Source organism: Oryctolagus cuniculus, chromosome 19 (assembly GCF_964237555.1).
Source record: "Oryctolagus cuniculus chromosome 19, mOryCun1.1, whole genome shotgun sequence".
NCBI classification, from domain to species: Eukaryota; Metazoa; Chordata; class Mammalia; order Lagomorpha; family Leporidae; genus Oryctolagus; species Oryctolagus cuniculus.
Genome location: NC_091450.1, coordinates 7,716,129 through 7,742,148, shown reverse-complemented (window position 1 = coordinate 7,742,148; position 26,020 = coordinate 7,716,129). Strand labels below are relative to the sequence as shown.

Sequence of the window (26,020 nt, the reverse complement as noted above, 5' to 3'; positions counted from 1 at the left end):
CTTTGGCCGGCGGCCCTGAGCAGGCGTGACGGAGCAGAACTGCTGAGGTCACCGCTGGACGCCAGCGACCCCCTCAGCCGGAAGAACTCGGGGGTCTGAGGGGCAGACGTCGCGCCCCAGCGAAGAAGGAGGGAGGCGGGGCTCGGGCGTGCACTCGGGAATCTTCGGCCGACGCTCGGCACTTCCCTCGGCCGCCCGCCAGGACCTCGATCCCGGGCCGGTCCGGAAATAGCCGAGCGGATCCGGAAACAGCCGAGCGGACCCGGAAGCGGCGAGCTCCGTCACCAGGGAGTGCGGGAATCCGCCGTTTGCGCCGAGGCGATGGCAGCAGCTGCGCCGGCGACTGCGGGCGCGGACGGGCGACAGAGGCGGCCGGGGGCTGGTACGTGAGGGCGCGTCCGTGCACGCGGGGGGCGGTGGAGCCGGAGGCGGGGCCCAGCTCGGCCGGCGGGTGGGGGGTGGAGAAGGGAGCCGGGAGAGGGGCGGGGCACGCTGGCGGGAGAGGGGGCGGGGCCTTGGGGCTACCGGCGAAGGGGGCGTGGTCTGACCGCCCCGAAGGGGGCCAGCGGTGGGACCCGGTAGGGGAAGGGGCGGGGTCGCTGCCGCGGAGGGGAGGGGGGGTCGCGTCCGAGCCTCCGGGGGATTGGCGGGAACCGAGACTCTGGGAAGAGGCGGGCTGTAGGCAGCGCGAGGTCCGGCCAGGTGCCCTGCTGGGGGGCGTGGCCAGGTGCCCTGCTGGGGGCGTGGCCAGGTGGGGGCGGGGCCAGGTGAAGGTGGGGCTGCAAGAGTCGGTTGCGGTGCTGTTTTGCCGGGTGTCCTGGAGTGTTGGGGATCCGGGCAGTGATGGGACGAGAGTCTGATCCCTGTCCTCCACAGCGCTGGACCCCCAAACCCAGACGGGACCGCAGGCTGAGGTCGAGGCCGGTGAGCTGGGCCGGCTTCGGGCTGAGCTGGCCGGCGCCCTGGCCGAAATGGAGACCATGAAGGCCGTGGCGGAGGTGAGTGAGAGCACGAAGGCCGAGGCCGTGGCTGCGGTGCAGCGGCAGTGCCAGGAGGAGGTGGCTTCGCTGCAGGCCATCCTGAAAGGTGAGAGGCGCATGCCCGGGGCGGGCCGTGCTAGACGAGGGGCCAGGGCTGGGGGGCGAGGGCGGCAAGGCTGCAGCGACGCAACGAGGCAAGCGCCCCCTCGTTGAATTTGCCTAGAGCGCAGCCCTCGGGTCACAGCTAAGTTTAGCTCTCCCGACCCCCTCGCTGTGTCATTTCTCGTCCCTCACTGATGGCTGATCAACCCTGAACCTGGGCAAGAAACTTCTCAGTTCCCCAAACCGCCCTGCTTTTGGGCCTGGGCCCTGCCTGCCCCCCCCCCTCAGGTCCCCTCCTCCCTCGCAGGATGTGACTCCGGGCAGGGGAAGCACAGCTTGGGGGCCCAGGACCTCCCTGCTGCTTTTCTGCTTAGCTCCTCCCCCTCCCCAGCCGAGGCCCGAGTCTGAAACAGATGTCAGTGACGGGGGCACCTCTCTGCTCCCACTGCCCCGCCCCGCCGCGGCCCTGGGGCCCGTGGCACCTCCCTCCTGGACCACTGGCCTCCAGAAAACATTCGTCTCCGACTCCCACCCCACAATGCCAGTTCTTTCTCTTTTCCGTTTCAGTGTCCTTATTTGAAAGGCAGAGCAAGAGAGGGAGAGGGGGAGAGAGAGCGAGAGAGCGAGTGAGCCCACAATCTCTTGGTTAGCAGCCAGGGCTGGGCCACACGGAAGCCAGGAGCCCGGCACTGCATCCATCCAGTTCCCCGCGTGGCCCGAGCACCTCTGTCAGCAGGAAGCTGGGTTGGAAGAAGAGCGGAGCAGCTGGGACCTGAGCCAGTGCTCCGGTGTGGGACGCGGCTACAAGGGGCAACAGCTTCACCCGCTGAGCCCCGCCTCCCACCCTGGCCAGCTCCCTCTCTGGACCACCCCCCCCTCCAGCCGTCTCCACCTCCGGGGCTGTGTTTCCCACATTTCAGGCACCCCTGAGCAGCACGGTTGCATCCTTATGCGACTTGTGTCGGTTATGGAATTTTTTTTTAAAGATTTAATATATTTGAAAGACAGTTACAGAGAGAGGTAGAAACAGAGAGAGAGGTCTTCCATCTGCTGGTTCACTCCCTAGATGGCCGCAATGGCTGGAGCCAGGAGCTTCTTCTGGTTTCCCATGCGGGTACAGGGGCCCAAGCACTTGGACCATCTTCCACTGCTTTCCCAGGCCACAGCAGAGAGCTGGATCGAAAGAGGAGCAGCCGGGACTCGAACTGGCGCCCATATGGGATGCTGGCGCTGCAGGTGGTGGCTTTACCCGCTACGCACAGCGCCGGCCCCAGCAGCTAGTTTGTTGTCGAGCGTTGTTTGCCAGGCTCTGAGCTGTTTTGCGTGTATTGTTCACAACCAACTACGAGGCAGGAACTCTTAGCCGTGTCCACGTACAGAGGAAGCTGAGGCCCAGTCCGGGGTCACACAGCAGAAGATGTGAAGGCAGGCAGTCTGGCGGCTGAACCTTTACGGCTACCATTAAGATGAACCGTGTACACATGAGAGAGGGAGGCAGACAGGAGCCAGCGTCACAGTCCAGGTCTCCCACGTGGGTGGCAGGGACCCAAGCAATTGGCCATCACTTGTTGTTTCCCAGGGGTCGTGTTAGCAGGGAGCTGGAATCAGGAGCAGAGTCATGTATCAAACCTGGGTGCTCTGATCCTGGGGACAGACATCTGTGAGCCAGACGCCCACCCCTAGTGGAACGTATTAATAACAATAGATAGGCCCGGCGCTGTGGGGTAGCGGGTAAAGCCACCGCTTGCCGTGCGGGCATCCCATATGGGCGCCGGTTCGAGTCCTGCCTGCTCCTCTTCTGATCCAGCTCTCTGCTATGGCCTGGGAAAGCAGTGGAAGATGGCCCAAGTGCTTGGGCCCCTGCACCCACGTGGGGGACCTGGAAGAAGCTCCTGGCTCCTGGCTTCAGACCAGAGCAGCTCCAGCCATTGTGGCCATCTGGGGAGTGAACCAGAGGGTGGAAGACCTCTCTCTCTCTCCCTCTCCCTCACCCTCTCCCTCTCTCTCTCTGCCTCTCCTCTCTGTGTAACTCTTTAAATAAATAAATCTTTTTTTTTTTTTTTGACAGGCAGAGTTAGAGAGAGAGAGAGAGAGAGAGAGGAAGGTCTTCCTTCCGTTGGTTCACCCCCAAAATGGCCGCTACGGCCAGCGCTGCACCAATCTGAAGCCAGGAGCCAGGTGCTTCCTCCTGGTCTCCCATGAGGGTGCAGGGCCCAAGCACTTGGGCCATCCTCCACTGCATTCCCTGGCCACAGCAGAGAGCTGGCCTGGAAGAGGGGCAACCGGGACAGAACTGACACCCCAACTGGGACTAGAACCCCGGGTGCCAGCGCTGCAAGTGGAGGATTAGCCTAGTGAGCCGCGGCGCCGGCCTGTTTATTTTTTTATTTAAAAGGCAAAGAGTGACAGAAAGAGAGGGAGAGAGACCACGTGTCCATCCACTGGTTCACTCCCCAGGTGCCCGTGACTGCCAGGGCTGGGCCAGGCCAAAGGCAGGAGCCCGGAGCTCCATCCAGGGCTCCCACACGGGCAGCAGGAAGCCAGGTGCTTAGGTCCTCCGCCGCCGCCTCCCAGGGTGCGCTGGCAGGAAGCTGGACCCGGAGTTCAGCGCGCTGGGACTCAGCCCCACTGCAGCCTGGCACACAGGCCTCCCAACCAGCGCTCACCTCACCCGGCTGCTGCGCCCACCCTGTGCCTGCGGCTTCTGTCACCAAGTGCGCGCGTCCCCTGGACCCGCACCTGCCCCAGCTCGGTGGCCCAGGGCACCGTCTCTGCGGATCCAGATCTGTTTCAGCCGGAACGCCAGGGATCCCCGCCACTCCGCCAGGCCCTGGAGAGGGTTAACCCAGCCCCCAGCTGCCGGCCACACCCAGCACCCCCCCCTCCGCCCCCTCCTCGGCCGGCGTCCCTCAGCGATTGCTGCCTCCTCTGCCCCGGCAGACTCCATCAGCAGCTACGAGGCCCAGATCGCGTCCCTGAAGCAGGAGTGGCGGCAGCAGCAGCAGGACTCAGAGGAGAAGGAGCGGGAGCTGGGCCGCCTGAGGCAGCTGCTGTCGCGGACGCACCCGCTGGACTCCCTGGAGCAGCAGATGGAGAAGGTTGGCCTCGGCAGAGACGGCGCGCGGGGGGCTGGCGGCCGGCTGCCCGGTCCGTGGGCCCAGGGTCAGGCAGGGTCCTGGGGGTGGGGGGGCCTTGCAGGTTCACATCCAGAGTGAGGTCGCCCACGTGCAGGGACAGGAGCTCACGGCAGGAAACCTCTCGTGCACTCAGCGCTGTGCGGGGCGCCTGCAGACCCGCGCAGGAAGCCCCCTAGACTCATTTAGCAGATGAGCACAGTGAGGCCTGGAGCAGCCCGGTTCTCCGCGTTCTGTTTGTCCGCCTGTGTTCCGGTCGCCACCACTGATGGTTCACAGGAAGCACGTTCCCACGCCCCCACGCCCCCACGCCCCCCAGGAGGCAGGGTCGCTGCTAAGAGCCCACTGCCCGCAGCAGGTCGCCGAGGCTCGGGGAGACAGAGGGAACTGCGGGGTGAGAGAGGCAGAGCCCAAAGCAGGAGCCCAGAGCAGGAGGGCGTCCAGCCCCCAGCGGCCCAGCGGAGGCTGCTTCCTGCGCACAGAGGGCCCGGGAGGCCGTGCTCAGTGAAAGCCCCCGCACCCCCACCCCGCCAGCACCCCAGGGATCCACAGGCCGGCCCCTGTGTGCCTCCGTGGAGTCCACGCGCCAGGTCTTCGGCCGGGCGGCGTTTTGCTGGGGCCAGGCCGGCCCGCTGTGCCTGCTGGGACTGCTCCTGGCGGGTGGGTGGGGTTGGCTGAGCTCCCTGGAGAAGGTTTTAGATGACTCCGGTGACAGCCTCGGCGTTGAGTGGGAAGAAGGCGGCGCCAGGCAGCGGTGACTGGCAGGTGTCAGCCATGAACAACTGGGCGGCTGGCAGGGCCGCCCGTGCTGACCACGCGCTTGTGGCGGGAGGAGCCGGGGCCGGGCGCTGACGCGGTTTTGGCCATGCTAGGTTGGAGGAGCCTGTGTGACGTCCAAGTGCAGACGTCCAGAGGCTGCTGGCCGTGCAAGGTCAGCAGGACCCCAAGCTCAGAGACAGATGGGAAGGGCACGGGCGGACAGAGCTGCCAGGCTGACGTTTGGCTGATGTGACGGAAATGCAGAAATCAGCAATGGCTTCAATAAGACAGAAGTTGCTTTTCCAGAAAGTCCAGAGGCAGGCACAGTCCGGGAGGACAGGTGTAGCAGCTCAGTAAGTCAGGAGGAACCCAGGCTCCTGTGTTGCTGTTTTGCCATAGGTAGCAGATTGCCTCATGGTCCAAGATGACTGCTTGAGTGCCAGCCATCATGTCCACATTCCAGCCAGCAAGAAGGAGGAAGAGTAAAGAAAGGCACACCCTCTTCCATCTGGTTACACCTAGCTAGCTGGAACTTAGTCATGCCATGGTGTTTAGCTGCAGGGAGGCTGAGAAGTGTAGGTGGCGTTCTAGAATGTAGGCCACGTGCCCAGCTAAAACTCTGAGGTTCTATGACAAAAGAAAATCCGGATGTTGGAGAAGAAAGTTCTGGTGAGTAAGTGGGCGACAGGGAGACAGCTGTGACCTTGGCCGGTTTCCCTGATGCACTGGGGCCCATGCCGTCAGCCCTCGGGGCGTCAGTGTCTTAGCTCTGAGATGGGTGGACAGCACCTCCTGGGAAAGGAGGGGCGGGGGAGGGGACGTCACCGCCCACGCACCCCCCGCAGGCCCACGAGGACTCGGAGAAGCTGCGGGAGATCGTGCTGCCCATGGAGCAGGAGATCCAGGAGCTGAAGGCCAAGCTGCTGCGGGCGGAGCAGCTGATCCAGGAGATCCAGGTGCGCGCGGCCGGCCGGGGGGCGTGGAGGATCGGGCGCCCCGCCCCCGGCCCGGCCCGGCCCCGCCCCCCAGCGCTCCCCTGCCTCCCTCCCCCAGAGACGGCCCCGGCAGCCGCCGGCCCTGCCCGGCTCCGCGGAGCCGCCGCCCCTGTCTCGGAACCCGTCCCCGCCGCTGGAGCCCCTGGACGAGCTGAGCGGAGACGGCGGCCCCGCGGCCGAGGCCTTCGCCCGCAACTGCGACGACAGCGCCTCCATCTCCTCCTTCGCCCTGGGCGGCGCCGGCGCGGGCAGCTCCCCGCCACGCGGCCGCCAGGCCCTGAGCCCCGAGCAGGAGGAGACGGCCTCGCTGGTGTCCACCGGCACCCTGGTCCCCGAGGGCATCTACCTGCCGCCGCCCGGCTACCAGCTCGTTGCCGACGGCCAGTGGGAGCAGCTGCAGGCCGAGGTGAGCGCGCAGGGGGGCGGCCCAGAGGGCCCAGAGGGGCGCCGCTCCACTTCTGATACAGCTCCCTGCTGTGGCCCGGGAGTGCAGTGGAGGATGGCCCAAGTGCTTGGGCCCTGCACCCCATGGGAGACCAGGAGGAAGCATCGTGGGCGCAGCGTAGTTTACGCTTCGTTTTATTTTCCTGGCTGTGTTTATCCATTTTCATTTTACTTGAAGCAGACAGAGGTCGTGCACTCACTGGGTCACCCCCCACACACACCCAGGTGCCCACCACAGCCAGGGCTGAAGCCAGGAGCCCAGGACCTGAGCCTGCACCTGCTGCTTCCCGGGGTGGGCGTTGCCGGGAAGCCGGGGTCCGAGCCGGAGCTTAGGCTCGAACCCGGGCCCGCGGGTTCTGCGTTGTATACTGGAAGGAGCAGGAAGCCCCCGCTGGCTTCTGGGCTTTTGGAAGCTCACGCGGGCCTCGGTGTCGGGGCAGCAGTGGCTGCTGGGGACTGGGGTTCCAGGGAGAGCAGCAGAGACGGAGCCCACTGGGGAGAGGACCTGGCGGGGCGGGTGAGGCGTGGCCAGGAGGGGAGGCCCCGCCCCACCCGCTCTCCGATGTGGACGCTGGGTCCGGGTCCGCGGCAGGGCCGGCAGCTGCAGCAGGAGCTGGAGGGCGTCCGGCGGGAGCGGGACGAGCTGCAGGAGGGCCTGAGACGCAGCAACGAGGACTGTGCCAAGCAGGTGGGTCCCGGCCTCCGCTGGCGCCGCCGGCCAGGGCCTCCGGCCGCCCCGCCCTCACCCTCGTCCGCCGTCCACCCCCAGATGCAGGTGCTCCTGGCCCAGGTCCAGAACTCGGAGCAGCTGCTGCGGACCCTGCAGGGGACTGTGAGCCAGGCCCAGGAGCGTGTGCAGCTGCAGATGGTGAGCGCTGGGGGCGGGGCCTGGGGAGGGCGTGCCCAAAGGTGAGGCACCTGCCGCCCCTGGTGGGGAAGGGGTTTGGGGCAGCCCTGGCCGTGACCAGAGCAGGGGCGCTGAGCGAACCCTGCGGAGCCCAGGGCCCCAGTCTGCGGAGATGTGTGGGGTGCTTCCCGAGCCGGGAAGGGGGGGCCTCTGGCCCCCTGCCGCCAGCCTGAAATCTGGACCATTTGTGTGTGGTCTCCCAGCCTTTAAATTAGCAACTACTTCGGGGTTTTAAACATGGGGCTGGTGACCGCTGAGTCAGCAGGGCCGGCGCTAGGACTTCACGCGGACTGGAGGGAGACAGCGTGTCCCTCGCCGGCTTACACCCCACCTGCTCCCAGGCAGAGCTGGCCACCTCCCACCGCTGCCTGAGCCATGAGGTGAAGCGGCTGAATGAGGAGAACCGGGGGCTCCGGGCCGAGCAGCCCCCGCCGCCCGCCACCCAGGGCCTCCTGGGGCAGGACGAGGGCGCGGAGGAGCCGCTGCCCAGCTCCGTACAGGTGAGCGGGGTGCGGGCCCCGCCGGCACAGCAGGGCTCCGGCTGAGCCCTCGGGCCCTGGGGACAGACTCCTGCAACACCGTGGGCCCCCTGCCCCGTCCAGCGTTGGTGTGGAGAGGAAATGAGTTCCGGGAACTCGGCACCAGGCATGCCATCGTCGTCTCACGAGACGCGTGTTCACGTGTTCCCGGGGCCCTATGCAGCGCCTGCCTGGCCATAGTTGGCTTTTGGTGTAGGTGTCCCCACACGGGCCATGGGGTGCTTCGCGGGGGGCCGGTCTGAGCTTCGTGGAGGGGACCCTGGGAGCCCCCGCTGTGTGAGCCTCCCTCTGGCCCCCCGCCCAGCGGGTGACCCGGGTCCCCTCCAGGACCTGCAGCAGCTGGTGCGACACACGCGGCAGGAGGCCCGGGCCCAGCAGCGCGCGCGGGAGCACGAGGCCGAGCGCCTGCGCATCGAGATTGTGACCCTGCGCGAGGCGCTGGAGGAGGAGACGGCGGCCAGGGCCAGCCTGGAGGGGCAGCTGCGGGGGCAGCGGGAGGAGACAGGTGAGGGAAGGGGCGGAGCCGCCCACCCTGCTCCCAGGGGCCCTGGGCCGGGAGGGGGTGGCCGGAGGGGGAGGGGAAGTGGTGTGAGAACTCGCCTTGACCTCTCTCTCTCTCTCTCTCTCTCTCTCTCTCTCTGCTTCCCACAGAGGTGTTGGAGGGTAAGTAGGCATGGGGGGGCAGGGTGGGGGAGGGGGCGGCTCAGTGAGAGGCCGAGGCCCTGATCAGCCCCCTGCCTTCCCAGCCTCCCTCTGCAGCCTGAGGACAGAGATGGAGCGGGTGCAGCAGGAGCAGGGCAAGGTGAGGCCAAGCTGGGCCGTGCCGCCCCTCCCGCCCCTTCTGTCTGCCTCAGGCCCGGGCCAGACCAGGCGGGAGGAGACCGAGGCAGGGGTGGTTGGTGGGGAGGGGGTTGCTTGGGCCTTGCATGCTCTCTCGCCCCGGGCTGAGCCTGGCCCCCCTTTTCCTGCAGGCCCCGCTCACCGACCTCCTCTCAGAGCAGAGGGCCAAGGTGCTGCGGCTGCAGGCCGAGCTGGAGACCAGCGAGCAGGTGCAGCGGGACTTCGTGCGCTTGTCCCAGGCCCTGCAGGTGTGGCGCACCCCTCCCTACCAGGCTGGCGCGACTTGGGGGGGACCCCTGGGGCCTTGCAGGTTGGGGAGGGGATCTCTTCCTCCCTGAGGTCGGTTGCCCTGGGCTAGAGCTCCGGAAACTGAAACGTGGAAGCTCCGCCTTTTCCCTCCCTGACCCCAGTTCACCTGGAGTGGGGGTGGGGGCCGCCCCTGGGCCCTGCCCTTGAGGGCTGGCAGCTGGGGCAGGGGCCGTGCTCCACCCCCCCAGGACCCGCTTCCCTCGCCCAACCCCGCAGGTGCGCCTGGAGCGGATCCGCCAGGCAGAGACCCTGCAGCAAGTGCGCAGCATCATGGACGAGGCGCCCCTGAGGGACGTCAAGGACATCAAGGACACTTGAGGGCCTGGGCGCGAACGCCCCTTCCTCCGGCCCCCAAGGACTGCTTGTGTCCACTGCGGAACCGGCCGCCCGCCCCCTCCGAGCTGGGGGTTGGTTGCAGTGCCCTCCCGTGCTGCCCCCCCAGGGCGGCCCGGCCTCCTCCTCCTCAGGGATGACACGGGGGAGGGCCCCAGACCCCTCCCGGAACCAAAGTGCAGCTCCCACCCGCGGTCTCCCGCCCAGCCCCACACCGAGCCCGGCTGGCAGTGGCTGTTACCGCCTGGCTCCTTCCAGGCCACCGCGGAGCCTCCCTCAGCGCCCCCTGGGGACAGACAGCTGCTTTCCAGAGCGCATGACACTACGACCCTCGTCCCAAGACGCACAGGGAGGCACGGCCAGACTCTTGTGTTGTTTATTTTCAATAAATAAGCAGCTGAGCTCAGTCGGTCGCCTTGTCCCTGCAAGCCCCATGGGGTGGGGAAGGGGGATTTACAAGGTGCTGGGCGGGGTGGGGGTGAGGGACGTCATGTTTACAAACAGAAACTTGGGGCGGGGCGGGGGGGGGGTGTGTGTGCCACAGCCTGGGCCGAAGATGCGTCTATGGGGGCGGGAGGGGCGGGAGGACTGGTTACTTCCTCCTTTCATCTTCTGGATCTGGAAGGAGAAGAGGGTGGGCTGAGGCTGGAGGCAGAGGGACAGTGGGTCCTGGGTGTCTGTTCCCTGGGTCCCCTACTCACCTGTGTCCCCCTGTCCCCAACACCCCCTCCCCTGGCCCAGCCCAGCAGCAGACAGCGCGACGCAGCGCAGGCACGCCGGTGCCCGGGCCGAGAGCCTGGCAGCAGAGCTGCCGCCCAGGGCAAGGGCAGCAGCGCAGGCCGCCCGGCAAGCGCGGAGGTGGAGGCGGCAGCGGCAGTGGCTCCGGACGGAGCTGCGAGCGCGGGTGGGCTAGGGGCGCAGGCGGCGGGCACAGCAGCTGGGGCACGCATGAGGAGGGAGGGCGATACCTGTGACACGGGTTCAAAGACATGGAGGAGGGGGTGCTTATCCTATGGCCAGAGAGGACAGAGAGACAGCGTTAGGGGCCAGGGCTGCAGCCCCACAGGCACTGTGGGGGTGGGGAGAGGCCAGGGTGCCCCTCCCTGGGGGACGCTGGTCCCACCAAGACAAAGAAGAACTCGCCCAGCTACAGAGGAAGAGGGCTGGCGCTGCGCGTGTCCGCAGCGCAGAGGGAGGGGCCGGGGCTCCAGGAGAGGGGAGGTGCAAGGTAGGGGGGTTGTCCCTTACCCTCCAGGTAGTTCCGAGCAATGAACTTGAGTATTTCATCCAGCCCGATGACTGGAAGTGAGATCTTGAGGACCATGAGCCACTGGGTGAGGTCCAGGGCCTTGAGCTTGAAGATCATCTGGGGTGGGGGTGGGGTAGCAGCCGTGAGGGAGGGGTGGTCCCCACCTGGGCTCCCTGGGGGCTGTGAGGACTGGGCGGGGTGGGGGGCAGGCTCACCGGCAGGGGGTCGACGTAGAGGATGAGGAAGTGGAGGGACATGGACAGGCAGATGGAGCCCAGCAGCCAGATGTTCACCCAGGGCGGCATCCGCATCAAGGACTGGTTCTCGGACAGGCTGCAGCGAGGGCCGGCCGGAGCGAGGTGGGACAGCAGGGGAGACAGGCAGGTGAGGCAGGAAGGGGAAGGCGGGTGGGTGGGGCGCGCGGGAGTTGGGGTGGGGAGCCCACCTGTTGAGAGCATTGCACATCTCGATGGTCACCAGCACAGACAAGGCCATGGTCATGGGCTCTGGGGCCTCAAAGATCTCACAGTCCAGACCCTCAAAGTGAGGGTGGTCCTCGGTGCACTGCATGAAGTGGGTCTGCAGGGCGACAGATGGGAGGCTGAGACCCCGTGGAAGGTGCCACCCCCCTCAGAGCAGCCCCCACCCCACGCCGCACCCTCCCCTACCAGCTGGTGGTAGGTGACACCCGGCCCATCCTCCGCATACATGAACCACCAGGCAGCGGCTCCCACGGTGGCTGCACCCACATAGCCTGCAGCAGAGAGAAGATGGCAGTAGTCAGGGTCAGGGCCAGGGATGGGCGCTGTGGCGCAGCGGGTTAAGCTGCTGCCTGCGATCCTGGCATCCCATATGGGTGCCGGGTCAAGCCCCAGCTGCTCCACTTCCCATCCAGCTCCCTGCTGATGCACCTGGGAAAGCAGGGGAAGATGGCCCAAGTGCTTGGGCCCCTGCACCCACGTGGGAGACTCCAAACGCTGGGAAGGACTGGGGCCTCCCTCCCTGCTTACCCCCGATGGCCATGTAGCGGAAGAAGAGCCAGCCACTGATCAGGGGCTCCTTGGGACTCCGGGGGGGCCGGTCCATGATGTCCAGGTCTGGTGGGTTGAAGCCCAGGGCTGTGGCCGGGAGCCCGTCCGTCACCAGGTTCACCCACAGCAGCTGCACAGGGATCAGGGCCTCGGGCAGCCCCAAGGCGGCCGTCAGGAAGATGCTGCCAGGAGGAGGCGGTCACGCGTGTGACCTGGGGTCAGCCCCGCCCCCCAGTGCATGCACTCGCACGCACACACACATGCACACGCACGCACGCCGCCCAGTGCCACCTGGCTGCTCACCAGACCACCTCGCCCACGTTGGAGGAGATGAGGTAGCGGATGAACTGCTTCATGTTGTTGTAGATGGCGCGGCCCTCCTCCACGGCGGCCACGATGGTGGAGAAGTTGTCGTCCGCCAGCACCATCTCAGACGCTGTCTTGGCCACGGCGGTGCCAGATCCCATAGCTATGCCGATCTCGGCCTTCTTCAGGGCAGGGGCGTCGTTGACGCCATCCCCTGTCTGAGGCAAGAAGGAACGAGTGGGCTCAGGGCCCCCTGCCACGCACCCGTGCTGAGAGCCTCCCTCCCGCCCATCTCCCCCGTGGATCCTCCCGAGGTGGGACCCTCACCATGGCCGTGATCTCATCGTAGGACTGCAGGTATTCCACGATCTTGGACTTGTGGGAGGGTTCCACGCGCGCGAAGCAGCAGGCGCGGCGGCAGGCTTCCCGCTGCTCGGCCAGGGGCAGGTCGTCAAACTCGCGGCCGGTGTAGGCGCGGTCTGCCACCTCCTCGTTCTCCCCAAAGATGCCGATGCGGCGGCAGATGGCGATGGCCGTGCCCTTGTTGTCGCCGGTGATCATGATGACACGGATCCCGGCGTCCCGGCACAGCTGGATGGAGCCCATGACCTCCTTGCGGGGCGGGTCCAGCATGCCCACGACGCCCACGAACGTCAGGTCCGTCTGGGGAGACAGTGCAGAGGGCGGCGGGTCAGGGAGGGCCTTGGAAAGCGGACGGGATGAGGGGGCGAGGCCCCAGGGGCCTGGGAAGCTCCGAGGCGGGAAACCTTGCCTGACAGTGCAGAGAGCACGCAGCGGAAGTGAGGGTGGCGCCTCCTGCTTTGGGCAGTGCCGGCACTTAGACCCCTCTCGCTCCCCGAGAAGGGAGGGAGGGTCCCACGTTCCGCTGCGCACCTGCCCACGGGTCACGCTGCAAGCAGCCCTGGAGCCACCCTCCGACCCAAGGTTCTTTGCAACTCCGGCGGCCAGCGCTCCCGAGGCCGCGCTGCGGAACACGGCCGGTGGGCAGTGCCCCTCTGCTCACCTCGTACTCCATGAACCGGGAGGAGTCGTCCAGCACCATTTCCTCTCGCTTGGGCGGCGTGTCGCGGGTGGCCAGGGCCAGGCAGCGCAGCGTGTCCCGGCCGGTGCCCCACTCCTTGATCACGGAGAGGATCTTCTCCTTCACCGGCCCAGTCATGGGCACCCGGGTGGTGCCGACTCGCACGTAGTTACAGCGGTCGATGACCCCCTCGGGGGCGCCCTGGGAGACCAGAAGGGCGGCGCTCAGAGACCGAGGCACAGCGGCACGGGGCGGGCACAGGACACAGGACCCGGATTCGGAAGAACAGAGGCCCGGGTGCGTTCCGGTGTCTGACCTTGACAAACATCTTGTTGCCCACAGCAGCGCGGGAAGATTTGGCTGGAGAACAGTACACAGACATGGACTTCCTGTCTCGGGAGAACTCCAGGGTGAACTCTTTCTTCATGAGCTGGCGGATCACCTAGGGGAGAGAGACCGGGAGGGGCCGGCGTTGAGGCGCAGCGGGCTGAGCCGCCGCTGGGGACCAGCACAGGCCCTGTCAGGGTGCTGGTTCCAGGCCTGGCTACTCAGCTTATGATCCGGCTTCCTGCTGATGTGCCTGGGAAGGCAGCAGAAGACGGCCCAAGCACTAGGGTCTCCGCCACCCACGTGGGAGACCAGGCTGGAGTTCCTGGCTCTTGGTTTCAGCCTGTCCCAGTCCTGGCTACCAGAGCCGTTTGGGGAGTATACTGGCAGATGGGAGTCTCTCTCTCTTTCTCTCTCTCATAAATAATAAAAAAAAAGAAAGAAAGAAAAGAAGAAGATGAAAAGAGGAGACAGGGAGGGAGAGACCAGCCCCCTTAAAAGAGCTAAAAGGATCTGGAAGTTGGAGCAGAGCCCGGCCAGAGGCTGAGGGTAAAGTGAAGTCTGGCGCCTGCTGCGTGACGGGAGAGGGTTCCAAGGCTCGTGTTGCCACAGCGTCCGGTTTAAAGGCCTGCTGCAGCAGGCTGGCCTCACACAGCCTTGTGTGACAGAGGCTTCGGTGATGACAGAAACGTCACCTCACCTGCACTGGGCAGTAGGATGTCCCTGAGCGATGCCACTGAGCACTGGACACGTGGCTCGTGTAACTGGAGGACTTTTCCTTTTATGTAATTTTAATTAACTTAAAGGGGCTGGCACTGTGGCTCAGTGGGTTAAGCCGCTGCCTGTGACACCGGCTTCCCAAACTGGAGCTCTGGTTCGAGTCCCAGATGCTGTGCTTCCAATCCAGTTTCCCTGCCTATGCACCTGGGAAAGCAGAGGAAGATGGCTGAAGTGCTTGGGCCCCTGCCACCCACGTGGGAGGCCCTGCTGAAGCTCCTGGCTCCTGACTTCGGCCTAGCCCAGCCCTGGCTCTCATAGCCATCTAAGGAATGAACCAATAGTTGGAAGATCTCTCTCTCCGTGACTCTGACTTTCAAATAAATAAATAAAGCTTTGACCAAATTTATCACAGATATTTCCCCACAATATGGTGGCAGAAGCCTGAACACTTTGGCCATTTTCCGCTGCTTTCCCAGACGCATCAGCAGGGAACTGGATTGGAAGTGGAGCTGCCAGGAATCGAACTGGTGCCCATAAAGGATGCCAGAGTCACAGGCAATGGCTTTACAGTGCCCAGTCCTCATTTGGACATTTTAAAAATTAAGCTGCTAGGGGCCAATGCCATGGCGTGGGGGGTTAAGCCTCTTGCCTGCAGCACCAGCATCCCATATAGGCACCAGTTCGAGTCCTGGCTGCTCCACTTCCAGTCCAGCTCCCTGCTAATGCACCTGGGAAAGCAGTGGAGGATGGCCCAAGTCCTTGGGCCCCTGCACCCATGTGGGAGACCTGGAAGAAGCTCCTGGCTTCATATCAGCCCAGCTCTGGCAGTTGTAACCATTTGGGGAGTGAACCAGCAGATGGAAGACCTCTCTCTGTGTCTCCTCTTCCTCTCTCTGTAACTCCACCTCTCAAATAAATAAATAAGTAAATAAATCTTTAAAAAAAAACACAAATAAATAAAACTAAGCTTCTGACAGACACTGAGGCAGTTTTCACTTTTTAGGGTCCTATTATAAAAAGCAGTGAGCATCTTGCATGGATGGGAGCTGCCCACAGCATTGACATCCCAGAGCAAATACAACGAGAACTCCCAGCGAGTCTGGCCCAGCTGGCCTGGTTCATCAGGACAGGGAAGTCGTCCCCTGTGCACCGGGCAGCCGCATCTCCCACACCCTAAAGCGGGACCTGAGACCCCATGAGAACCAGCGTGCTTCCGGAGACAGGGCATTGTGCGTTGAGATCACAGCTGCCCGAGCCAGGTCCCTTGGGTCCCTGCACCCAGCTCTCCCTTTTGGACCTGGGACGCCGCAGGAAGTGACATTCGATTCATCAGGGGCATTGCAGCGCAGGCCGCAGAGGGCCAGGTATGAGTCCAGGGGCCCGCGGTTCCCCCCGACACCAGCAGCGGGAAAGGTCGGCTGCCCAGCTCAGCTCCCCGGGGTGTGGGCCTGAGGAGGCCCCTGCGGCAGCCGCCCGGGCTCCCCGGGGTGTGGGCCTGAGGAGGCCCCTGCAGCAGGGCGCCCGGGCTCACCGAGTTGCAGGCGTTGGCTCTCTCCACCTTCGAGAGGTTCCGAACTTCCGTGTTGAACACATTCATCTTCTCCACCAGGGTGGTGAGCGCCGTCTCCGTGGCCTCACCCACCTTCTCATAGACGCCTTTGGTCTGAGATGGGCACGAGAGGAAGAGCCAGGTCGGCACCGGGGCACCTGGGCCCTGGCTCCCCAACCCTGCACACCCGCCTTTCCCCTAGAAGGGAGCAAACCACGCCTTCCTCCTAGCACTTTGTGCATTGGCCTTGGTTCCCCAAGGGCCCCTTCCCAGACCCCTTCCTGGCCTGCTGGCGAGCCCCACACTCTGGCCAACTGGCAGGGCTAGGGGAGCTGTTTTGCTGCTGGTGGTGCTGGTGGGGGGTGGGGTGGGGCGGTTACCTCATTGAAGTCCAAGGAGGAATCATTGCACAGGGCACAAATGGTGGCCAGCTCCACCAGCCCATCAAACTGCCCTGACCGGATGGGTTTATCATTCTTCAGGCTGGCGGTGGGCAGGCAGGGAGGAGGAGAGCAAAGAGACAGTGGAGAACGGGGAGTGAGCTGCAGAGAGAGAGCACAGGCAGAGCAGAGCGAGCAGGGCGCGGGGCGGTGGGGCTGGGGTGGGGGAAATGGCAGTGAACTTGGAGAAAGGAAGACAAAGCCAGCAGGAGCCCCGGGTGCAGGGACTTACACCTCCCCCTCTGGAGCGTAGGTGGAGCCGGTGATGGAGAACTCGTTCAGCGAACAGAAGTCTCCGTCCACCTTGTCGATGATGAACATCTGCGGGGGAGAAGGGCGCACACGGATGTCCCTGTGCCCATGCCCCAGGCTCCTGGCGCCCACCCCCGGAGCACATTCGTGGAGCGCGCCACCGTGTCCCGGCCGCTTCTGGCCTCTCCTGATTCCTCCCTGGACCTGATTCCTCCCACCCCGCCTTCCCAGCCCTTCTCCATGTTCTGTGCTGAAACGAAAGTGACTGCCAGTCACACCGGGGCTTCCTTAGATCAGGCATTAAAGTAACAGGGCCGGCGCTGTGGCATAACAGGCTGAGCTACTGGCTGCAATGCTGGTGTCCCATATGGGTGCCGGTTCGAGTCCCGGCTGCTCCACTTCCGATCCAGCTCTCTGCCATGGCCTGGGAAAGCAGCAGAGAATGGCCCAAGGGCTTGGGCCCCAAGTGCGAGACCTGGATGAAGCTCCTGGCTTCGCCCTGGCCATTGGAGCCACTTTAGGAGTGAACTAACAGATGGAATCTCTCTCTGTCTCTCTCTCTCCCCCACCTCTCTCTGTAACTCTGCCTTTCAAATAAATAAGATAAATTTTTAAAATAAATAAACGAGGTGGTGTTAATAGAGCATGGTGGGGACTGCGGCTAAGAGCCCACCTGTCGGCACCTGGCCCCTTTACAGGTGCAGCTGCTCTTCCAGGTTTGCAGGAAGAGCTAGAAATTCCAGTCATTTTCCCATGAAATCTCTTGACTTTCAAACACGGGCAATGAATTCATCTTTATGAAATGGGCCTGGAGCCTGCGGTCTGGCTTTGAAGCCTTGTGCATGAGACGGGTGTGGAACTCGCAAGCCCAGGGGGTGGGTGGCAGCCAGCGGAAGCCAGGGAAAGCAGCCAAGAGACGGAGCTTCCCATTCCACCAGGGAAGGGCGGCCTGACAGGTATTGCGCGGGGGGGGGAGGGGAGCCACATGGGCCTGAGAGACGGCCTTCCTCCCCCCCAGCTGCCCACACAGCCCTCACTCCTCAGAACAGCAACTTCCGCTTCACGGGCTTTGTCCACAGAACTCTGTTTAGGGCAGGGGTCCCACAGATGACCCCTCAAGGAGTCCATGAATTTAGAGGGCCCCAAAACAAAGCAAAAAAGTCTTTTACTTTTTCTCTAACTGGTCTCAGCATTTCTTTCCAGTTAGGAACTGACGATGGGTCCGATGGTATTAGCGAGGCCTGTGATTCTGCCGCCAATACAACCTCACTTTCCTGTCTCATTCCTGCCGGGGCGGATCTTTCAAAACGGCGTAACTGACACTCATCACCGCTTCAGCACCTTGATAACTCAGACTCACTACTGGAACTTGCTATTTAACCCATGAATGAAGCAGTGTGGACTGGCACTGTGGCACAGTGGGTGAAGCCACGGCCTATGATGCCGGCATCCCATAGCACAGCACCGGCTCCACTTCTAATCCAGCTCCCTGCTAGTGCACTTGGGAAAGCTGCGAAAGATGGCCCAAGTGCTTGGGCCCCTGCCATCCACATGGGAGACCTGGCTGGAATTCCTGGCTCCTGACTTCAGTCTGGCCCAGCTCCAGGCATTCAGCCATGTGGGGAAGTGAATCAGTAGATGGAAGACCTCCCTCTGTGTCTCTCCTTCTCTCTCTCTGCCTTTCAGACAAATAAAATAAATCTTAAAAAAATAAATAAAAGATAAAGCAGCAGATATATAACTAAATCATGAATTTGTTTTGAGAATATTTTGAGTACTACTTGGGACCTTCAAAAAGTTCACAGAAATGGGTATTATGAAAAAAAAATATGAAAAAAAACCCTACACATAGGTTTTTTGCATCAAAATAAAGTTATCGGGGCTGGCGCTGTGGCATAACAGGTGAAGTCGATGCCTGCAATGCCAGCATCCTGTATGGGCGCTGGTTTGAGTCCCAGCTGCTCCACTTCCAATCCAGCTCTCTGCTGTGGCCTGGGAAAGCAGTAGAAGATGGCCCAAGTGCTTGGGCCCCTGCACCCACATGGGAGACCTGGAGGAAGTTCCTGGCTCCTGGCTTTGGACCGGCGCAGCTCTGGCCGTTGCAGCCAATCGGGGAGTGAACCAGCAAATGAAAGACCTCTCTCTCTCTCTCTCTCTCTCTCTCTCTCTCTCTCTCTCTCTGCCTTTCCTTCTCTCTGCATAACTCTGACTTTCAAATAAATAATCTTTAAAAAGCATAGAGTTATCTTTTAATTCTGCTTTCCACAAACTGTTTGAAGCCGCCTTGGATTCAGTCACTGGTTTCCTCTGTGATCCTACGAATCTTAAAAACAGCCCTGTGTGTGTTTGCTTTTTAGACATTTGGGATGACCTACTGTGTGAGGCCCAGGGGAGTGCGGGGGGCCTGGTCGGGAGATGCTGCCCCGGCTGGGCATGGCTGGGCCCCCCACCATGAGGCAGCCCCTCTGCAGGGCCGACCGACAGCTCAGCTCTGTGTGTTCCCCACTGCATCTGTGAGCCAACCACTGAACCCCCGAGAGCCTCAGTTTCCTTCTCTGAAAAATGGGGTGACTGAGACCTTGCCCTACACAGGCTGTTGTGGCAGACTGAGACACCCCATGGCGGTGGCCCAGTGAGCTGGCTGCCTGGGCCGGGGGTCTGATTCCCGCCTCAGCTGGCACTCTCTCTGCCCTTGGAGCATGGCGCACGCAGGGGTAACTCCTCTCCAGAGGGCTCAGTCCCTGCCCCCAGCAGTCTGGAGTGGGCGTGTCCTCCCAGGCCCCACCCTCAGTGGTGGTGATGGGTGTGTCTGGCCCCTGACCTTGCACACAGACATCTGGTTGGTGGTGAGGGTGCCAGTCTTGTCAGAGCAGATGACAGAGGTGCAGCCCAGGGTCTCCACAGAGGGCAGGCTCCTCACGATGGCGTTCTTCTTCGCCATCCGGCGGGTGCCCAGGGCCAGGCAGGTAGTGATGACAGCGGGAAGACCTGCGGGGAGGGCGGTGAGGAAGCGACCCCCAGGGAGGGGCCAGGAGACCTGCTGTGGCCCCCAAGGCTATCAGCTCCTGACCCCTGGCACCTGGCACCGAGACATCTGGGAAGACAGCCTTTGCTGATGAGACTTACAAACAGGAGGAGAAAGAGGCTGCCGTTACCTTCTGGGATCGCAGCCACAGCCAAGGCCACGGCGATCTTGAAGTAGTAGATGGCACCGCGGATCCAGGAGCCCCCGTGGACGGGGTCGTTGAAGTGGCCGATGTTGATAAGCCACACGGCCACGCAGATGAGGGAGATGACCTTGGACAGCTGCTCCCCGAACTCATCCAGCTTCTGCTGCAGCGGCGTCTTGTCCTGCTCCGTGGCGGCCATCTGGTCACGGATCTTCCCGATCTCGGTGCTCACGCCGGTGGTGGCCACGATGCCCAGGGCCTTGCCGGCCGCGATGTTGGTACCCTGGGAAGGTGAAGGAGAGGCAAGGCGTTGGGCTAGGGGTGCCCCGCCCCCCTTCTCTCTCTTCCCACGCCTCCTCCATCTTCCTCCCAGAGCTGGGCTCCTGGCTGGAGCACGCGACAGCTGGCCCCGGGCTGCTCACCGAGAAAAGCATGTTCTTCTTGTCCTGGTTGACAGCCCGCGGGTCAGGGACTGGCTCCGTGTGCTTGATGACGGACACGGACTCGCCTGCGGAGAAGGGGCCGGGTCTTTCAGGTGACATCACCTCCTTCTCCCTGACTCCCACCCCACCCCACGCCCTCCCTGCTCAGCAGGGACAGGGCCTGGCCAGGACCCAGCGACGGCCCTGCAGGCAGGCTGGGCCCTGGGAGGGGCTGCACTGGAGCAGGAAGCCCTTGTCTCGCCAGCTGCACAACGTTGCGCGCTTAACCTCCATTTGCCCCTCTGAAAAATGGGGACACTTGAGCGCTGTGTTTTGGTGACAATCAAAGCAGCCGATGTATGCAGAGGTGCACTGTCCAGTGTGGGTCACACCCCTGGGAGGGACAGGTCCCCGCCCCCTCACGGCTCCTGGGCCAGCCCGGCCTGGCCTGCTTGGACCACAGGGAATGTTCTCCAGCTCTGCTCGCCGCCTCCCAGGGGAGGAAGGGATGCAGCTGAGACTGGGGGGGACATCCACACCCTGCACTTTCCCCTGGAACCCCATGGTCCCTCGCTCGAGGACCTCTGAGGACACCAAAGGAGGCGGCACAGCTGTCCAGGTGTGGCTGTGACTACGTCCCCGTGGAAGAGGTGGGCCGACGGCCACATGGCAAAGGGGCCCTAACGTGCGGCCTCTCCCCAGGGCCCCGGATGATGGAGGAGGCCAGCAGAGGCTCCTCCTCCCTGCCTGTCCCCCCAGCCCGCACACCTGTCAGGATGGACTGGTCCACGCGGAGGGTGGTGGACTTGATAGACAGGATGCGGATGTCTGCAGGGACTTTGTCCCCAACTGTGGAGAGAGCAAAGTGAGGTCAGCTGGGAATGGTATCTTCTCCCTACCTAAGAAAAGCCCAGGCTTTGTCCAAGCCCCTCACCTCACCCATCCTTTGGGATTCAAGGCTGGGGCCCGGTCCTGGGCTTAGGTCAGGCCTTCGGCAGGTGCTCCTACAGCCCCCAGAAAGCACCCCTGGGACCCCCAATTCTCCTGCCCCCCATTGTAGAATGCTTCCCACGATAGGAAGGGCCCAGCATCCTGCCTGGCACACAGTAGGTGCTCAGTTAGTGTCCCCTGAACAACCGAAGGGGCAACTGGGGACAGATCGGATGTACAGAGAGAAAGGAGAACAGAGAGGCAGGGGGGGGCAGAGTGAGGTAAAAAAGCACCCAAAGAAGTGGGAGCAGGGGTGTCAGAGCGAATTGCCAGGGTGAGAAGGCAGGGGAAGGCGGGAAGACGTGAGGGAAAACTCCAGAAAGTCAAGGTTAACGGAGAGAAACAGTGCAGCAGGAAGCAGGAGAGAGGGAAGGCGACGAGGGAGGAGGCCAGCGGAGAGGGAGCAGGTGTGGGGTGAGTCTCGGAGGGGACCGCGTATCGGGAGCCCCTCAGCCTGGGCAGCTGACGGAAATCAGGGGCTGGGGGTGGGCCAGAGAGGAAACAAGGTGGGCTTGGAAAAGCAGAAACTGCAGCAACGTGCTGCAGCTGGGACACGCAGAGGCCTGGCCGGGAGACACATGGGGGCCGGCTGGGTCAGCCCGGAGACCACCTTGGGGAGTACTAAAGGCTGGGCGCCCCCACCAGCCTTAGGGGCCTGTAAAAGAGGCTGCACCCCTCCCGGAGGCTCTGCTCGATTCCACCCTGGCCCCCACAGACGACACTGGGGCAGGGCTTGGTGGATTTCCCTCCGCAGCCAGGCCGGAGGAAGCGGCGGCTGCGGTGGCGCTGGGCGGGACACCCTGTCACCCAAGCCCAGGCGATATTTATAGACATTCATGGTGCTGACTCCAAGCTGTCACGGTGGCAAGTCGGCCCTGTGATGGGATGCCGGGGTCTCCAGCCCGCCCTCACTCCCTCGCCCCAAGCTTCCCAGGGTAGCGGCGACTCGGGTGTCTAGGGAGGGCAGAGGCCTAGGAAGACGCGGTCCCAGTGCCAGGGGCCTGGAGACGTGGGGAGGCCTGCTCGGGGCAAATATAAAAACCGCTGAAGGGGGCAGAATCCCAGTCATCTTAGTCACTCGGCCCCCACCCCTCCCCGGGCAGGAATTAAGTGTCCCTCACTGGGGCGGGGCCCTCCTTGGGCTCGCCTCCTCCCTGGTCCCGTGCTTGCGGGCTGGGGCCTGAGTTTCCCATACATGGCCGGGGGCTCGAGCCTTTGGCCCCCCTCCTCCCTTCTACCCTCGCTCCTTCCCCTCGGAGAGGCCTCAAGGGCACAGAGAGGTCAAGACAGAAAGCTGACCAAGCTTGGGGGTGGAAGGAAGGAGAGGGAAGGCCAGGCCTCGGGAGGGGGTGGAGATGGGGCCGTTGGCAGGGCCTGGGTTCCACCTGTTGCATGCAAGTGCTGGGGGAGTGGAGGGGGAGCCGGGGGTCTGCCTGTAGCCTCAGGGACAGGACTGGCTGTTCCTGTGGCAACTCGGCCCGGAGCACTGCTACCTGGTGTGACCTCCCAAGGAGTCTGGGAAGGAGCGCCCAGACCCCACCCGAGGTTACCGCCCGCGTCACTCACCCGCCACCTCCACGATGTCCCCGGGGACGATGTCCCGAGCCTTGATCCTTTGCACTGACTTGCGGTCAGCCCGGTACACCTTCCCCATCTCGGGCTCATATTCCTTCAGCGCCTCTATGGCGTTCTCAGCGTTCCGCTCCTGATGGCACAGGGCAAGAGGAGCCGGCCATGAGAAGGCAGGGGCTGGGGCTGAGGGGGAGTGGGGAGTGATGGAGGAGCGGAGCCGGGGCGGGGGGGGGGGGGGCTGGGGCCTGAGAGGTGGGGACCTCGCAGAGGGGGCAGGGCTAGGCAGTGTTGGCTCTCAGAGCCAGGGAGTGCTCAAGACCCCACAGGAGGACAGGGGTGTGCGTGTGCGGTGAGGGTGTGGGTATGGGTGTGTGGTGGCTGTAAACAGGTAGAGACGGTTTTTTGGGGGAGAAGAAAGAAGAACCAAAGAAAATTAAAAAAGCAGAAACCAGAAAAGGCAGAGGGTGGAGAAGAAAGAGGTGGAAGGAAATCAGAGGAGCACGTGAGGAATTCCCCCCTTGGCACCCGCACTCATACGCTGCGACTCATTCAGTTTGGCCACTAGTCTGAGGGCCGGGATTATTAGCTCCATTTCACAGGTGGGGAGACTGAGGCTCAGAGTTAGGCTGGAATCTCCTCCAACAGCCAGCAAGCAACAGTGGTTCCCAGCATCCCAGCCTCTTCCCCACCCTGCAACCCCGTTTCCAAACTGGGTGAAGAGGATCAGGGGGAGAGGCAAACCTAGAGGGAGGTGATGGAGGAGGAGCCCTGAGGGAGGGTGCCGGGACCCGGAGGAGTGAGCAGGGGGTCCCAGCTGACCTGCCAAACTCCCACGATGGCATTGGCAATGAGGATCAGGAGGATGACAAAGGGCTCAACGAAGGCAGTGATGGTCTCTTCCCCTTCTTCAAACCAGGCCAGCACCTGGGGAGCAAGGGAGGGGCGGGTAACAGGCAGCGACGCCCCTCAAGTGGGGAAAGACAGGAAGGGGGAGGGTTTGCAAAGAGCACTTGGAGGGAAGCTGCAGGCAGGACGCGGGCAGGGGCCCGGAGCCCACATCTGCAGGGCACGCCTAGCGCTGCCACGGCCATGATTCAGCGCGAACAGGTGGGCACAGACGTGTACAGCATGGGGGATTAACTGCAGGTTTCCCTGACCAAGCTGCTGGCTGGTAAGCGAAGCTCAGGGGACACTCGGGCCAACCACCCCTAAAAGCCGCATCCATCCTACAGGGAGCCAAAACTCGATAGGAAAAAAACCCTGTGGTCCTCGCAGGCACCCGGCCCACCCACAGCCCTTCTCCCCCCGCCTCCAGCCGAGGCTGGGGAGCTCCAATTTCACAAGGGAGCAGGACGGAGGGGATAGTGTTACTGGGCCTCCTGCACACACCCCGCCCCAGCTGTTGCAGTGCCAGGCAACAGCCACCGGCAAATGTCAAGGAGCAAATCTGAGAAGGGAGAGGGAGGCCCTGGCAGCTGGACTTAGGGGCAGACCGGGCCTCTGGGAAGGCGCCCGACCCAGGCAGAGGGGGGTTTTGTGCTCCAGGGTCTTGTCCTCCTCCTGCTGGACTCAAGTGTTAAAGAGACTCCGAAACGCAGGACGGATCGCGGGGATGGCAGGTGTGGTGCCGGTACCGAGCAGGGGCCGTGGATCCCGGAGGGGAGGCAGCCACCAGGGCAGGAGAGGTGGCCGAGCCACGAGGCTGTGCGGGGCCTACTGAGGCCAAGGCCAAGGGGTAGGGGGCCCGTTAGGCAGGGCGGGTGCGAAGGCTCCAGCCCTGATAAGGGCAGAGGGGTGGCTAAGCCTGGGGACCGTGAGTTGTCGGCGCCTTAGGGGGCACCCGCAGTCACCCTCGCACCGCTCGGCTCTTTCCCGCTTCTCGGAACGAGTCTTTCCCTCGACCAATCAGCGTCAGGAGGCCGGGGAGGGCGGGGCAGGGGCGCCAGGAGGCCCGGGGATTGGTGGAGCGTCGTGGCCCGGGGCATGCTGGGAGTGGTAGTGGCTGCAGAGCCGCTGCCGGCGTTGGAGGCCGGGAGCCCTGCGCTTGGTGGGGGTAACCCGAGCTGTCAAAGCCCTTGAAGCTGCGAGGGTGGCTTAGCTTTAGTGTTTTGGCTGAGAACACCCTTAAAGCTTAAAATAAAACCTGCCTGCAGGGTGTGGGGGAGGCCAGAGGAGGACGAGAATCAGCGTCCCACAGCCTCCCAGCTCTGCTCTGTAGAACAAGGATGCTCGGGGCTCGGCGCTGGAGGATCCGGGGAGCCGCCCACGGCTGAGGGCCCAGCTGCGCGCACACGCTCCTCGCACCCCCAGCCAGCCCCCAGCTGCCCCCACCCCACCCCAACACACTTACAAAGGAGATGCAGGCGGCCAGCAGAAGAATCCGCACCAGGAGGTCTTCAAACTGCTCTATCACCAGCTCCCACAGGGATTTCCCTGGGGAAAGAGGCCGCGGGGTCAAGTCCCCTGAGGGCAGGCTGGGGCCGGGCGGGGGTGGGGGTGGCCGGGGGCTGCAGTAGGGGGGTCTGCAGCCCCTAGGGTGACTGGCAGGCAGCTCACGGGGTAGGGAGTGGGGGGAAGGGCAGGGACCACCCCCCAGCTCCGGCTCCTTGAGGTGGAGGCAGTTGTTAAGGGTTGGGTGTCTTAGGAGAAGGTGCCGGAGACTTCTGGCCCTGGCTGGGCTCTAACCTTTGGGGTGGAATGTCTGCCCTTTGGGGAAGGGGTATTTGCCTGAGAGGCTGCAAAGAGCAGCCCCGGAACTAGAGAGCAGAGGGCAGGAGCGGGAGGGCCAGGGAGCAAGAGCTCAGGGATTCGGGTAACTCACCTTCCTCAGCAGGAAGCTCTACCCAGGGAAAAAGAACAAAAGGACATACTCAGTTGGGGTTCAGCCTCGCGCTCCCCACACCCGGGACTTTGTGGCTAAGGTAAGGGAATCAAGCCACCCAAAGGGCATCTGAGGTTCACCAGAATCATTCTGGATCTCAGAGACTTGCTTTCTCAGTGTCCCCGCCCCCACCCCTGGACCACAGTAGATACCCTGGAGGGAGAGGCTCCCGTGTGTGTGTGTGTGTGTGTGTGTGTGTGTGTGTGTGTGTGCGCGCGCGCATGCGCGCCCCCGTGCGCAGGGTGCATGAGAGTCCCCAGCCTCTCCTCGAGGGACACTTACCATTGTGGCCGTATTTCTCTAGATGTCGCTTCACTTGGTCCGGGGTGAGGCCTGTGGTCTCGCTCACCCCAAAATAGGCCAGACATTCCTCTGTGCTCTTGGAGTGCGCGGCCTCCATTGCGCTCCCTTCTTGGGGGCCCCAGGAGCAGTGGGTTCCTTCTGGGGGGGTCTCACGCGTCGGGGGCCTTCTTCAGTGTATCCTCCTGCCTGTCGGTCTGGGCTTCTTCCTTTTCCTCTCCTGCCCCCCCCAGGTTTGTCTTCCCTCCACGAAGCTCTGACCCCAGTCCCACTTGTAGCAGCCGGCCACCCCCCCAGCCCCCAGCTGGTCTTTATGAGGGAGTGGGGGGGGCCAGGCTCCCCCCTCCCCCAGATCAGGGATTGGCTGGCCGATCCTTCAGCAGGAGGGGTCAGAGGAGAGAGATATTTCTGCTGACAGAGGGGGAAC

General features: G+C 63.5%; 2 protein-coding genes across 7 annotated transcripts; one reads left to right on the top strand and one right to left on the bottom strand.

The window, feature by feature from the left end:
• The first annotated feature begins 100 nt into the window (after positions 1-100).
• Positions 101-9,748, top strand: RABEP2 (rabaptin, RAB GTPase binding effector protein 2). Its single transcript, XM_051847638.2, has 13 exons — positions 101-382; positions 877-1,086; positions 4,023-4,180; positions 5,821-5,931; positions 6,029-6,376; positions 7,007-7,102; positions 7,184-7,282; positions 7,663-7,821; positions 8,188-8,365; positions 8,512-8,523; positions 8,607-8,662; positions 8,832-8,948; positions 9,226-9,748. The coding sequence occupies exons 1-13, from the start codon at positions 322-324 to the stop codon at positions 9,325-9,327; spliced, it is 1,707 nt and encodes a 568-aa protein (XP_051703598.2). The 5' UTR covers positions 101-321; the 3' UTR covers positions 9,328-9,748.
• ATP2A1 (ATPase sarcoplasmic/endoplasmic reticulum Ca2+ transporting 1) lies at positions 9,703-26,020 on the bottom strand. Of its 6 annotated transcripts, XM_070063745.1 has the most exons (23): positions 25,576-25,968; positions 25,234-25,251; positions 24,763-24,845; positions 23,232-23,336; positions 22,407-22,545; positions 20,619-20,699; positions 19,851-19,936; positions 19,414-19,711; positions 19,080-19,246; positions 16,239-16,327; positions 15,947-16,049; positions 15,549-15,680; positions 13,287-13,412; positions 12,953-13,171; positions 12,256-12,591; positions 11,926-12,146; positions 11,602-11,804; positions 11,260-11,345; positions 11,037-11,170; positions 10,807-10,924; positions 10,591-10,708; positions 10,311-10,352; positions 9,703-9,960 (listed from the first exon to the last, which is right to left on the bottom strand). In XM_070063745.1, the coding sequence occupies exons 1-22, from the start codon at positions 25,691-25,693 to the stop codon at positions 10,348-10,350; spliced, it is 2,985 nt and encodes a 994-aa protein (XP_069919846.1). In that variant the 5' UTR covers positions 25,694-25,968; the 3' UTR covers positions 9,703-9,960; positions 10,311-10,347.